This window comes from Excalfactoria chinensis, chromosome 10 (assembly GCF_039878825.1).
Source record: "Excalfactoria chinensis isolate bCotChi1 chromosome 10, bCotChi1.hap2, whole genome shotgun sequence".
Classification (NCBI taxonomy): domain Eukaryota; kingdom Metazoa; phylum Chordata; class Aves; order Galliformes; family Phasianidae; genus Excalfactoria; species Excalfactoria chinensis.
This window is the reverse complement of record NC_092834.1, coordinates 17,903,305-17,918,126: the sequence shown is the minus strand read 5'-3', so window position 1 is coordinate 17,918,126 and position 14,822 is coordinate 17,903,305. Positions and strand designations below refer to the sequence as shown.

Sequence of the window (14,822 nt, the reverse complement as noted above, 5' to 3'; positions counted from 1 at the left end):
CCCAAATGTCTGGAATATTGCCATGTTGCAGCCTTATTTTTCATGTGACTAAGCCCTTGGGGGTCAGGTGAGCATCTGCTGCCCTCAAGGTGTTAATTGGTCAGAGCTTTAAGGTCTCTCCATCCCATCGTTTTAAAACCGGCATCTAGACTTGGCCATCAAGGAGCCATGCTAGCAGTATTTAAAGCATAGTTTGGAAGTATGATTGAATATCAGCAGTAATAACTGTTTTTGTGGGAAACACCCATCCAAAGGAGAGCAAAGAGAGGAAATGAATGTGGCCAAGCCATGCTGGCATCAGCCCAGCTTATCTGTTAGCTCCTGTAGTCTGGTGTCAGTGGCAGAAGAGCTGTTGCCCTTGAACATCCCTGTCTAAGTTACTTCCTCTAATCTGTACAAGATAGAAGAAAATGCTTTAGAGCCCAGGTGCACTGAGTTTCTTAGCTTTGAAAAACCTAGAAGGGAATTGGATCAGATACTGTCAGATGTCAGACACCATTTTCAGTATGTTTCTGTTGCTCCTGCTGTGTCTCAATTTCTGGCATTTTTCAAGTTCTCTGAGTGTGGCCCTGAGCTGCAGTCCTGTCCCATGCTCTGTTCAGGGAATGCTTCCCAGCTTACTGTGGAAGAGGTGGAACTAAAAATACTGATCTTTCTGGAATGTGTGTGCTTGAAGTCTGGAGTCTGCAACAGGAGAGCAGGAGATGGGTTTATTCCACCTTGCCCCGGGAGACAGAAAAGGGGGTAACATCAGGCAGTTGTCGTATGAGAGAGTAGCAATTTGAACTGAATTGGTTTCTGTTCACAGACTGGAGTGACACCAGGCTTTTTTTTTTAATGAGTTTTGTGCAGTGATCTGAAAGAGAAATGAGTTTGAGGAGTGAGTTTTGTGGTCTCCGTTATAAGTTGGATATTGCAATATTTGTTCTTAGGATGCCTCTACACTTTTTTCTGCCTATACAAGAGAGAGCAGCTCTTGAAGTAGCATGGGCTGTAGTCAATGGCCTTGTACAAAGATGAGCTACATTCACGTGGGAGATCTGTAGAAGTAAATTAAAATTCATGCCATTACAAGTGTTATCAAGCCTTTAATTCTCAGTCTTTTTCAGGCAAAAGGGTTGACTTGTTCAAGGATTTGTGTGTTTCTTTTTCTTCACTTTGTTATATGCACTTGGTTCTTAAATAGTTGCTTTCTTGGATAAACTAGGCAGGTTTCTGGTGCTGTGTGGTTCCTGTGGCCTTGGGATCAAAGAAACCTTGCAGATCAACTATGGTTGAACCTTCAAAGGATGAATGAAGAAAAACACAGAATTTGGATTTGTCCGTGTATTTTGGGCTTGTAAAGTGTATCAGGACTGTCTGAAAGGAGCCTGGGAGGAAGAGGGGGAACAAAACCACTGGAATAAGGGTTTTGAAGTGGATTTTTCCTGTATTAGTCTTTCAGCATCTTTGAGTATTAAGGGAAGAAGAAAGATGTTAGCAATCTGGTCTTCACCCAAGGCACTGTTGTTTTGGGGTTTTTTTGTTGCAAAATTAAATTGATGGTAATGAAAGTTGTTGATCTGATACTAGAAGTGCCCCTGCCTTTACTGCTTTTGGCTCCTGGCACGTCACCATCTCATTATCTTTTGGGCTAGATGGGACTTGAGCATCTGATGCATAAAACAAGGAGTTTTTTTCTTCCTCCTTCACAAAAACTGTTGGGCTTTTTTATCCCCCAAGAGAGATTATCATGGCACGAACCCATTTCTCTTTTCAGGTCACTTTTAATGCCTGAACATGTACTCTCGCTGTACTTTCTGGAAGTCCTGCATTTGTTCTAACATGGGGAAATCCTGGCAGCCAGCTGGATCCTCCCCAGGCAGCAGCAGCTAACTTTGTTCTTTCATTTCTCGCCAGCGTGATATTGTGCCAGAACCACAAGCACCATTTTCCCCAAGATGTCAAAGTACCACCTTTCCTCTCAGATGAGCTGCTTTGCTCCCCAGTTCTAGGTGCTGTCACAGTGTACAGTTTTGTACTAACTGTAATTAAGATCAATAGTGGATTTTGTTGCAGTGCTTCAAGAAGTCCGTGTGGCATCGAGGATTCATCTTTTAGGGTAGGTTGCAGGTGAAGGTGTTGATGTGCACCACTTGCCTCTGGGAGCCCTGGAGAGGGCTAATCTGTATCTCCTGCACTGACATAAGAAATGTGTTTCTATTTAGCCCCCTGTTTGCAAAGCAGCGTGTTGTGTTTTATGGACACGTAGCTTTTTATGACAAAATAGAGGTTGTCCTCTGCTAGGTTTCCTGGGCTTTTGTTTCAAAGTGCAGAGTGTGAGCGCAGCACCAAATTGTTTGGGGTGGAACAATGTTAATGAGGTCACTTCTGCATCATGATCTGATAGATAACGTGCGGAGTAATCTGCTGGTTGAGTAATTTGATTTGCTGGCAGTTATTTTGTTGCATGGCTGTAATTCTCAGATCTGCCTTCCCCGTCCTCCTCGTGTATAAATCTCCCTCATTCATTTAGTTATTGGCTTGAGTAGTTGCTGCTTCTTTCTTTCTGCTGCTGTTCCTTTCTTTTGCATGTTCTTCTCATGGTTTGTCCTTAATTTTTTAGTTATGTTCAACTATGGTAAGCTAATCAAGCGGGGATTTTCACAGTTCTAACAGGTTAAGCTAAACTTGAGTCCTGGTGTTTGTGCAGGACTGGAAGAGTGAGAGGGGCTGCCTGGAGAAGGCAAGCAGGCAAGGTAGTGTACTGGGTACTGTCTCTTCTGTGGGAACCATTTTCTTCACTGAAGCTCACAAAACTGGGTTAATTAATGGGGAACGAGCTTACCTGACTGGACCTTCATGCTATGGACAGCTCAGTGGAACTAGCATGAGAGGGCTTGCAAAGGAGCCACTGCGCTTCATTTACTGTTTATAGCTGGATAAGCATTAGTGGTAGGAAAGAAAGCAGGGTTGTTTTCTTTCTGTGCTTGCTTGCTGTTCAAACCTGTCAGAGCACTTAGCCAAAAAAAGCCCTGGACCAAACAAAATAACCAGCCAGCTTGCTTGCAGTGTATTTCAAAGCACAAGAACAAGGGTAGCTGCAGAAAGAAGCCTTCATCAAACTCCTGGAGGTGTTCTGCTCCCAGATCTGGGGAATCTCATCTATGTGACAAACCCAGGTTAGGAACTTGGTCCTCTTGCGTGGGGTGCGACCTGCTGATGAGATGGAGTGCTGCTCTTCTCTCCTGGCAGGATGGCTGGGAGAGCGGCACTCTCTAGTCAAGAGCCCTAATAGCACGATGGCTCCCTTCAAAGGAATGGCTGCACCCTTGTCAGGAAAACATTGTTGGTTGTGTGGGATGTCACGTGTTTCTGCTGCCCAGTTCTTCATTCTCCCTCTTCTTTCCCATATTTGCCCTGTCGGATGAGTTGCTTTTGGTCCGTGTTGGTCTCTTGCTCCTTTTGAGTTATATTCTGAGTACTTCTCAGTGTGCAGATTCTACTGTCTCTCACAGTACAATTAGGCAAGGTTGTATGCAAATCTTGCTCATGGTGATACTTGAGATACCTGCAGTGAGGGTACAGGACTATTGGATTGTGTCCTACATAAAAGTAGCAGTTGCTGACTGATTAAATGTGTTAGTTACCTTCTTTACTGAGAATGATCAGTACTGAATGTTGGGATAGAAAATCATGCTCTTGGTGTCTCCTCTGGTTAGCAAAAGGTAATGATGTGTTCCCGACTGGTGCATCTACATTGTGTTACCGTGAGTGAAGTGCTACAGGGACAGGAATGGCAGAAGAGCTCAGCTGTCTTCCTTTGCTTCTAGGGGCAGCTCAGTGATTTACTTTCTTTTGCTGTTCAGGCTTTGTGTGTTTAGTAGGATAATATGGAAATCTTTTCTTTTTAGTGTTCTATTTGAGCTGAAGATCGTTTCAGGAAGTGGCCACGTTCTGCAGATGTGTGAGAGTGATATTTAAAACCAAACAAAACAACCTGTTCCCCAAAGATTTCACTGTGCAGTGCTGCTCTTCCATGTATCCTCCTACCTGGCAGAGGCCTTCTACCTGAAAAGGAAGCCCCACATGGGCTTTTGTGGGGAAGTCTTCAGTGAGGTGTCACGTGAAGAGGAAAAAAGGAGCCTGACAGGAAATGCAGAAATGCCCCAGGAGGAGAATTGTCTTTTTAGCTGACAGAAGCTTCTTTAAAGCACCACAGATTGTTGCTGCTAGTTTTTGGGTACTTCTGGGATGACATTTTACAACTGCAGGAGTCTCAGATTGATAGCAGCGTGGTACCAGCTCACTGTTAAGCTTGTTTCAGGCTCGAGTGCTGCAGTGAACCAAACACTTGACAGTGAGGAAAGCCAGATGCCTTCCCCTGGGCAATTATGGATCATCAATCAGTACTACTGTAATTTTGGAGGAGGTTGTGAAAACAACCCATCCAGTTTACCGCTAGGGATGCGCGATAGCAGCGTAGGTGAAATGTGTTGTTCCTTAGAGGTTTAGGTTGGTTTGGGGTTTTTTCGTTTGCTCTCTGGCAGCTCTGAGTTTGGTATTAAAGGCGTGACTTGAAAGAAGATCTTAATGATCAAAGAGGTGTTTCACTTGATATGCCGTTTCTTGCTACTATAGGAACCCTTCTGATTTTAGGAGGTGGTTAAGTGGTACTGTGCTCAAAAGTCCCAGGACTAAACCTGTTTTGCTTCCCCTGCTAACTGTGTGTTGTGTACTGTCAACAGGAATGCCCAAAATGCCACGTCACCATTGAGAAGGATGGGGGCTGCAACCACATGGTCTGTCGGAACCAGAACTGCAAAGCTGAGTTCTGCTGGGTGTGCCTGGGCCCCTGGGAGCCTCATGGATCTGCCTGGTGAGTTTGGAAGTGGGCCTTGTGGGGAGGTAAGGAAGCCATGAGGAAAAAGAGAATTTGCTTGAACTGAAATCTGGCGTCCGTGTCGCTGTTACAGGTACAACTGCAATCGTTACAATGAGGATGATGCAAAGGCAGCAAGGGATGCGCAGGAGGTGAGTCCATAGCCTTTGGTGGTAAGGGAAATCAACTCTGTGCCATTCTTTTGGGCTTTCTGTAAACCTAGATATCAGTCCTGAGGAATTTCCTGGATTTGGGCATGAATCCAGAAGTCACCAGCAGCATTGGATTCTTGCCTTGCGTATGGTTCAAAATCACTTTAGCCCAGTTTAAGGAACACGGTAACTCAGCTGTTATCTGTCATGCTGCCTTGTCTGTTTTATAGCAGCTCTTTGCATGAAGTCATCCTAATGCTGCAGGTTCAACAGCAATCCCAGCACCCTCTGGAAAACGCTCTTCACTGCAGATTTCTTAATGCTAATCCTGAAGTGTTTAAGCACAGCAAGACTTTTTGAATTTATATAGCACAGACTTCAGTTATTCCAATAATCATACTTGGGAGACGTGACATAAGGAGAAATTGAGAGTGAAGCTGCAGCTTCATTGAACTGCTTTGCGAATATGGCTAGCACAGCCAAAACCCCTGCTAACTTTTAATGGGGAGGAATTGCACGCTGTGTGCTGCAGCTTGCAGAAATCATTTCCTGCATTGCTGTGGAAGTACCGTTACAGCCAAGAACCCAAGTATTTCCTGCAGCCCCACCTCCTGCAGATAGGGATGACTCGGCCTGATGCGTGCTACCTTTGTACAGATTCTGTGCAAGTTGAACCATGCCCATGTTGTCCTTGTTCTCAGCTGATCTGTCAGTGAGAAGAGAATGAGATTAATGACTGTGTATTGAGTCATCTTGGATCTCTTGTACTGCCTAGCATGTGGCATCTTCCACTGCCCTGTAATCGACGTGCCTAGGCAACCTAAGGTTGCCCTCTTAACACAACCACCATAAATGTTTAATTAGAGTTCCTTAATAGCCAAAAAAGGAAAATGTGCTTCTGGCTGTTTGTCATGACACTGGAAGCATTTAAGTCCTTGTAACTTGAGATGGGAGGCTGAAATTAAAAACACTTCAGGCTTCAGCAGTGTGATTCTGATTATTTTTGAGGCTGGGAGTGAAGATGCTGCAGCTGTGCTGGGAAGTCCACCACATGACAGCAAGCTGCAGTGGGTCTGGCCCACTCCTTTGGGCACAGTGTGAGGGTTAACAGTGCTGCACAACGTTGGTCAACGTGAGAGGAGAGGAAACTCCTTTGGAGAGGAAGCTTATTCTTAGTGTCAGGAAGAGCCTTATGAAGGGCTTACTTCTCTCGTAGCCATTACTTTGTTTTAACTATTCGTTTCCTTTTTTCCTAATGGGGATTAACACAGAGATCCAGAGCAGCCCTGCAGAGGTACCTGTTCTACTGCAACCGCTATATGAACCACATGCAGAGCCTGCGCTTTGAGCACAAGCTCTATGCTCAGGTGAAGCAGAAGATGGAGGAAATGCAGCAGCACAACATGTCGTGGATTGAGGTGCAGTTCCTGAAGAAAGCAGTCGACGTCCTCTGCCAGTGTCGTGCCACACTCATGTACACTTACGTCTTTGCCTTCTACCTCAAAAAGAATAATCAGTCCATTATCTTTGAGGTAGGAGAAAACACGGTTACCAGGAGCTCAGATAACAAAAATGAGTGAAATAGGGGCTCTCAGTTTGGAGGAAGGGTTGTCTCCATCTGTGCAGAAGTCTTCTGAGTTTTCTGTTTGCAGTATAGCAGCCCTGCTTGGCATCGTGTAGGTGAGGAGGCAGAGGAGGCAGAGCTACAAGTTGCCACGGTCTGAAACAAGAAAAAGGGTCAAGTTTCCAGCTTTGAAATGGCTAAGATTTAAACGATCTGCTTTGCAGGTGAAACTGTATTAGCCTTTTGATTTGGAACCGTCCTTTGCAGATGCACAACCCAAGCAGAAGGCTTCTGTGCTGTGTGCAGAAGTACTGAGCAGCAGCCCAAGCTGTGCTCTGATGCTGCAGCGCTTGGACTAGGAGTCAGCAGAGGCTTTGCCAATGCTGAGGATAAACAAATAGACAACGGGCACAATGGGAGATAATTTGGCCTGTACCACACTGTACTGCTAGTAAGGAAAAGATGTTTCAGGCTTGCCAGCATATTCCAGATTGAGAAAGACCTAAAACTTGCTGGTGAATACGCAGATTCTGTTCTGATCAAAGGGAGAAATTTCTTCTCTTTCATTCACGGTTCTCAGAGCAGGTTGCTTTGAGTATGATGCAGTTTCGCTCATCCTGTTTTTTCTTTCATTTCATGAAAAGAATTTCTTCCTCCTAAAAATCCTTTTTTTCCCCCCTGTCTTTGCAGAATAACCAAGCAGACTTAGAGAATGCTACAGAGGTGCTTTCTGGGTACCTTGAGCGAGATATCTCCCAAGATTCACTGCAAGACATAAAGCAGAAAGTACAGGATAAGTACAGGTTTGTTCCTGAACAGCCATCTCAAAGTTGCCCTACCTGCTGTATTGTCATCCTTTGTGGTATGCTGTGGTGTGTTAACTCTAAGTTGGCATTTTCTCCAGTCGTGTCCCTGCGAAGCTGCTTGATGTCAGCCTCCCGCCGTGCTCTGCGATCCTCAGCCTGCCCCTGAGCCCCTGGCTCAGCCATGCCCTGATGGCTGGTGACCAAAAGCAATGGTTCTTCATGCACTGCACAGGAGGAGCGCTGAGGAGTGGCCAGGGCCGAGGCAGACCTGCACAGGCAGGTCTAGGAAGAACAAGGAGTGACTTTGTTATTTCCAACCCACAGTTTTGGCCTAGGTCAGATTGCTGTAAGAAAGCAGTCAGCTCTTTCCATTGTCTGTTGAGTCTGCTTGCACAGCATGTCCCTTGAGCGAGAAAGCGAGTGCAGAAAAGCTGTACTGAGGAAAAGGGAGAGAAAGCAGCCTGATCAGCTCAGGAAGAGAGCGGGAGAGCCTGGGCCCAGGTGATACAAGTGCCAGTGCTCTTTGTAGTCCTGGGGGAATCGCTTTTGCGCAGTGGAAAAATACAAAGCTGTAAAATGTGGATGAGTCACAGAATTGTGACCTTTTTTTTTGGAGGCGTTTTGCCAAAGTCACCAAATATCTTGCATCTAGCCTGGGGAAGAAACATGCCAAAGTAGCCAAAGCTGTAGTGATGAAGGGAACGTGAGGACTGGAAGCAGCTGTTAGCCTGTGGTGAGCAGTGGCTCATTCAGCTGTGCAGGCTAGCAGCACAGCTGGCAGCGGACAAGGCTCACAGACCTTCAGAGGCATTTGATGCATGGCTGTTAAGTTAGGTTGGCCTTTTGCTTTACGTCCTGTGAAACTGAATGCTCTTCTAGGAATGGTTATGGCTATCCTGAAGAAATTAGAGCGTAGTATGGCTTGTATTGCCTGAAAACAGCGTCCCAAGTCTGCCCTCGTATTTCTGGAAAGCCCATGTGTATCCATCAAGCCTGTGCAGGTCTCAGTTAACTAGTTTGGTCATGTCTTAAATCATGTTCTGCACAGTGCTCTTTGGGTACTGCTTGTGGAATAACGATGCAAGAGTGGGACGAAGGATGTTACTGAGGTGGGCAGGTGGGGTTTAAAGAACTCATCTCTTACTTTGCAAAAGCGCTTCTAGAAAACAGGATTAAACCCCCATCGCTACTAAAGAACTGAAGTCGGGGAAGCAGGAGCTGTGCATGTTGGCTATCACATGCTTTGTTAAATCAATGGGACTCTGTGTGTGCTGTTGCAGCAGCCGATAGCAAGGGGAAGAAACAGCAGTTCTATGGAGATAAATCTGTCCCCCCTGATCAGGTAATAAGAGCTGACAGTGTTAGAGCTGCTCATTTATATTTTGTTCCTGGAGCCCAAATACTTTAAATGCTTCTCTGCTTTTACCTGTTCAGTTGGCTAACGCATTTGAAATGAACATGGCACCTTTTGATATGTTCCTATGAACTCCCTGCTCCTCACTATCATTTTTTCTGGTAGGACCGTACCTAAATCTGGAATCCGCAAATAAAAATTGGCAGCTCTATCAGTTGAAACAAGTGTAGGTGTAAGGAGGTGCAAGGCACTGGAGTTGTTGGGGTGAAGCTTCACCTCCAGCCAGGCTGTCTCCTTGCCATGGCCTGCTCTCAGTGCTTGGCCACTTCCATCGGGAACCAAGCAGGGTCAGCATTCCCAAGATTTGGCCCGGCCTGTTCTGGGTTTGTTGTGCCGCCAGCACAGCTCCGGGAGAGCTCTGTCTCATTTCAGGTGTCACTGCTGAACTGCGCTTTGGTAGCAGCTGCCACTTCTTCATTTTTCAGTTATTAAAGGGATCTGTGAGCCCTTGGGACTTTGGGGATGCTTTTGCATGGGAAACTCTACATTTGCATGATGTTTTTTTCAATCGGGGACCTGGAGCGAGTGACTGGAGTAACTGAAGTCTTAATTAGCGCTGTTAACCAGCTACAAATATAAAGCCCTTCTCAGGGGATAGCCCCTTTTGGAAGCAAGGCTTAATTTAGCTTTGCATTACTCAATGCTGGGAAAGAACTGCACCTCCTAACCTGCTTTCTCTCTGCTGTTCCCTTCCGCTGCAGATACTGCGAGAGTCGACGAAGGGTTTTGTTGCAGCACGTGCATGAAGGCTACGAGAAGGACCTGTGGGAGTACATTGAGGACTGAGACTGGCCCCGCATAAAACGAACTCTGAACCTTTTACCATCTAGAGCGCCCATGCGATAACAATAAAAACACACACAAGGCACTACGCCTGTTACACCGCTGGTCTGTAGAACCGGGATTCTGTTTTGTTAACAGAAAATTTAAGTAAATTATATTGTAATAAAAAAAAAAAAAAAGAGGTAGATAAACCATTGTACAACAGTATTCTAGGCGGCCAATAAGAGTGTGACAGACTCACAAAGAAAAAACAACCCTCCAACTTTAACTTGTAACGTAGCTTCATTTTCCAAGCCGACTCCTTTTTCTTTTCTATCTTTCTTTTCCTGTGTGTAGTACAGATGAAATTTAAACCAGTTTCTTGACACTGCTTTTCATGTCCAAACCAGCCATTTTGATGTACTTTGGTAAGGGGGGGGGGGATGCCTCCTGCCCCCCTCCTCCTCTCTGCCCCTCCCTCCCCCCCAGTACACGGATGAATGTTGATTGGCTCCTTGTAAAGATGACGTTTGGGGAGGGGAGGAGGGGGGGGTACACAGCAAGGAAAAAAAAACTTTGTATATGACTTTTAAAACAGAAAAAAAAAAGAAAAAAGAGGACAACACAGTATTTTTCAAAGTTGTATATAGCGCATATGCATGGACAAAGAGCAAGCGTGGCACGTGTTTGCATAATGTTTAATTACAAAAAAATATTTATTCTTTAAAAATCTTCAAGATTATGTCTATTTGCTGTGCATTTTCTTTCAGTTTGATTTTCATTATTTTTTTTTCCCCCTCTTGTTCTGTTTTTCGCTGGGATGGGGTGGGCGAAGCGTGTGCTGCTGCAGTGACTGTTGTTGAAGGCTTTCAGCAGGCAAGTCGGAGTTCTGCTCTTGGTGCAGTTCCTTTCTGTCCGTCATGCTGTGTGTACCCAGTGCTGGCGGTGGCGCCGTCCCGCTCAGCTCCCGACACTGGGTATCGCGGTGTGCATTGCGTTCGTGAAGCGTGTACCTTGTCATTCAGGATGCTTTGCCTTTCCCCCCCCCCCCCGTGTTTTTTCTCCCCCCCACTGGTACTGCTTGACCTGCCCCAGCCCAGCTGTGCTGCTCCCACCTGCACACGCAGGACACGCGCTCTCAGCCTGGAGGAGCTGTGTGTGAGTGTGTGTGAGTGTGTGTGTGCACGCATGTGTTTAGAGTTGTTTTCTTATTTCTCTGAATTCCAAGGCAGGAAAAGGAGGGGTATTTTGCACCACTTCTCCAAAGACTATGGCAAGATTTCGGCTGTGGATCTCCTCTCCCGTCCCCTCTCATCTGTCCAATGGAGCGTTCCTTGCTGTTAAGTTTCACTTACATTATAACGAGTCATAACATTGAAAAGGAGAGATGATGGAATTGTCTTTGTGTTTGTTTCGGGCTCAGTTACCGGGCACGGCGTCCCGGCATCTCTTTAACACTCCATCTAGTGCAGTAGAAATTGAAATCGAGGGGGTATTTTTCAATTAAAAGGGGAAAGAACTAATGAGCTATAGCTGCTGAGTCCATTTTTATGATTTCTGTAACAAGAGCTATGTTAAAGTAAACAATTGGTGGTGGTTTTATTAAATCTACTCCTGTATAGGAACTCCTCCTGTGGTATTTTTCGCCAGGCCTCGAGCTCTGGGCGGCCTCCGGGGGGAGGAGGGGCCGAGGGCGGCTCCGCAGAGCGGGGCCGGCTCTGGGGAAGGCCGGCAGCACCGCCATGTTGCGCTGCGGGCCGCGCCCGTCCTTCTGCCCTCGGAACGGCGCCGGGAGAGGGGGGGGTGGGCACACGGGGCTACGGGGCCTCCCGCGTTGGTCGGAACGCTCCCCTGCAGCGCGGCGCAGCGTGTGAGGACGGGGCTCGGAGCGACTCGGAGCGCTTAACTAACGAACAACCGCCCCCCGCCCGGCGGCCGCACGCTCCGCAGCCCGCCCGGCCCGACGCCGCCCACCGCTCCCCTCACGGCCGCGCCTTCCCGCCTTGCGCCGCCCCGTCACCATGGCAACCGCGCTCCTCCCGCCGCCATGGCGGAGCCGCAGGCCGGGCCGGTGAGCTGAGGGGGATGGGGGTGGGCTGCGTTGGGTGCGCCTCGTTTTGCCTCTGTTCGCTTTGCTTCTGTTGGCCGCTCCCCCCCCCCCAAAAAAAAAAACAACAAAAAAAAGTCTTTGCTGGGTAACCCAACTTCTCGTTGAAGCTTCTCTTGGAAGCTGCGGGTGGGAGCCGTGCCGCTGAGGTAACTGCGCTTCTCTCTCCTCAGGTTTCTTCGTCGCCAGTGGTGGCGGGACCGTCCAAACCCCATCCTAGACGAGGTTGGTTTTAAGTTTTGGTTGTGATTCTCGGGCAGGTTGGTCTTAAGATTTCTTCGTAGAAGAAATCTAGCAAGGATTAAATAGTCTCTGGGAAAAAATAAGGCAATCGTCATGTAGGATGGCTCGGGTTGGAATGGACTGTAAAGGTCACAGAGCTCCACTCAGGCCGCCCAGGGCCCACCTGTGTCCTTGTCACCTCCGGGGATGGGGCACCCACAGCTCTGTGCAGCACTGCCAGCACCTCACCGCCTCTGGGCTAACGGTGTCCTCCTCACAGCTCACCTCCACATCCCCTCTGTTAGTTTAACGTCATTCCCCCTTGTCCTATCTATCACTACCTGCCTGTGTACGAAGTCGCTCTCCCTCCTGCTTATAAGCTCCCCTCAAGTCCTGGAAGGCCGCATTGAGGTCTCCCCGCAGCCTTCTCTTCCCCAGGCTGAACACCCCCAGCTCCTCAGCCCGTCTCCATAGCAGAGGTGCTGCAGCCCTCGGAGCATCTCCGTGCCCTCCTCTGGCCCCGCTCCAGCAGCTCCACACCCTTCCTGTGCTGGGACCCCAGGCCTGGACTCAGTCCTGCAGGTGGGGCATCATGAGGGCAGAGCAGAGGGGACAGTCCCCTCCCTGCCCGCTGCCAGCCCTCTGTTGGTGCAGGCCAGGATACCATTGGCTTTCCAGGCCCCAAATGGACATTGCTGCCTCGTGTGCAGCTTTTCATCCAACAGAAGTGCTTTTTTTCTAGGGTCTGTGCAATCACTAGCTCGGTGCTGTTGCTGGATAACTTACTGTACATACAGAATGCTTCTTACAACCTGAGACACTTTTATTGCATACATAGTTCCTGGGTTGTGGATGGATTTGATCTTCATTTATCTTTTTAAATAAAGAATGGCTTTGTACTTCAGTTAATACTTGCATTTATTCACACAATGTCTTTCTGTATAAATGATCTTGATAAACCAACACCACATGCTGTTGATTTTCCACGTTTGTGTTTTTGGTGTTAGAAAGTAAAAGGGATGTACGAGTGAGATCCAACCAGTCAGGTTGGGATTGTTTGCTGTGTTATTGTGTATTATTGTCTGAGGTGTTTTGAAGTTTGGATTGAATCCGAACTGGAGCGGTAACAATCTGAGTTATTGTTTCAAAAATTCTGACTTAAATCCTGGTATTTTGTGAGGAGTCTCCTGCAGCCCGCAGTGCTCAGCTGTGCTCGCTCTCCTCATGCAGATCTGCTCAAAGCAGAGACCTGTATGTGCCTGGGGTGAGATTTGGCTTTTGCGGATTTCCCTTCCTCAAGCGTCCTTCCTTTTGGGGAAGCCATGCTAACTGTGCACAGCCCTCACTTGGCCTAACTGTCAGCTTGCCTCTGGTGCATTGCCTGGCATTCAGAAGGAACTGCTATTGCTTCAGGCCTGAATGAAAGTCAAAACAGATTTTGGTTTTATTGCCACTACCTTTGGGGTAAGGGTGGCTGTTGTGTTTTTCCCGGAGGCACTGATTGACTCCATAGCAAGATGGTTTGTCTCCATCCTTCTCTATACAGATGATGACTCTGGTCTCCTCGTCCCCAGTAACCCCACATCACTGCTTCTTCTCGTGCAAGTCAGACCAGTGATGTTTGCAGGCTGGGAGGCTGTGCCTTCTGCCTGTTTTTTCAGGACACTGTGTGCCTTCTGTTCTCTAAGGCAGCTCCAGGACTGGTGGTGTTTGTGAGGGGATGGGCTATCACTGCCACGCTACTTCCTGTCTCTATTAAGTCAACTCTGCATCATTCATGAGTGAATGGAATTGCTGAACAAGAGAGATGGGGCCATCAACCTTACAAACAAGCGGCAGGGGTGCACTGCATGGAAGCTGCCTTCCCTCCATCTGTGTGCTTGTTAAACTCTCCAAGCCTTCCTGCTTTTAAGTGTGCATGGCTTAATATCGATCATTTGGGAGGGTGAGATGAGACAGCTGTGACTTCCTTAACAGGACCATTTTGCAGATCTTGCTGTTTGACAAAACATTACTTATCGTGGCTGTTGTGGAGGAGCTTTCTCCCATAATTTGGCATTTTGCATTGCAAGCCTGAAACCGAGCTGGATGCTTCTTTAGGTCACCAGCGCTCCTTGGGGTTTTAAGGCTGCATGGAAGAATTGCTCTGCTCTCTCCACCACCTGACGTGCCTTCCCCATCCTTGATTTGGCATCAGTGTTCATACAGCTGTGTGCCAGAGGGAAACAGCTAGCAAATGGAATCCAGTTCTTAGTGTCTGCTGGTCTCCCTTATGTGCCAGTGTGACTCTTTAGGCAAAATGAGCTATCACAAAGACGGAAAAAAATGTCTAGCCTGGAACTTGTGCAATTATGTCGGCGTTGCAAGGTAAACCCAGACATCTCCAGTACGTGGGGCAACTGTGGCAGTTCTTAAATGAAAGAGCTTGGGGACCTTTGCCATTAAGTATTTGTGCTGCCTTCTGTGCACTGGGCAAAAGCTGGTCTGAGCTGCTGGGTAATCCCTGGGAAATGAGGGCAGCAGCAAGATCTGCCATAGGGAGTGATGTAACAGTGTCCTCTGCCTGTGAGTGTGATGCTGTGGGCATGTCAGAGAGGACGAGAAGCGATGACTAAAAGCCGTGCTGTCTGTTCTGTGGGGAGTTGGGCATCCCTTACCTGGGAGGGCTTTTAAGATGATTTTTTTCTAGGATTTCTGATTGAAGTCTCTCTCCCTGTATCACGACTTGAAGGAGCCAGGCAGATCTGCGTCTGTTGTTTTTGTTCAGAAGAGTGCTGCTAAATTTACGCTAAACTGACATTTTGGAGCACTGAATGGTAATTTTTCTGTTGCAGCAATTTGCCTTTTTAATTTGCGTTGTGGGGATGCAAGAGAGATTCTGAAACCAGCACGAACACAGGCGGGTTGATCAGATCTGAAGTCACTATGAGGTGA

At 47.4% G+C, this 14,822-nt stretch overlaps 2 protein-coding genes across 2 annotated transcripts in view; both read left to right on the top strand.

Annotated features, from left to right (window-relative positions):
- The window catches only part of ARIH1 (ariadne RBR E3 ubiquitin protein ligase 1), a 48,808-nt gene extending 37,628 nt beyond the window's left edge, over positions 1-11,180 (top strand). The window contains exons 10-14 of the mRNA XM_072345731.1: positions 4,728-4,858; positions 4,956-5,013; positions 6,285-6,545; positions 7,268-7,380; positions 9,499-11,180. Of these exons, the coding sequence (XP_072201832.1) occupies positions 4,728-4,858; positions 4,956-5,013; positions 6,285-6,545; positions 7,268-7,380; positions 9,499-9,583 (648 nt within the window). The 3' untranslated portion in view covers positions 9,584-11,180. The remainder of the gene's footprint in view (positions 1-4,727; positions 4,859-4,955; positions 5,014-6,284; positions 6,546-7,267; positions 7,381-9,498) is intronic.
- A 119-nt stretch (positions 11,181-11,299) lies between these two features.
- Positions 11,300-14,822, top strand: part of BBS4 (Bardet-Biedl syndrome 4) — a 30,642-nt gene continuing 27,119 nt past the window's right edge. Inside the window, exons 1-2 of the mRNA XM_072345278.1 lie at positions 11,300-11,630; positions 11,840-11,891. Of these exons, the coding sequence (XP_072201379.1) occupies positions 11,607-11,630; positions 11,840-11,891 (76 nt within the window). The 5' untranslated portion in view covers positions 11,300-11,606. The remainder of the gene's footprint in view (positions 11,631-11,839; positions 11,892-14,822) is intronic.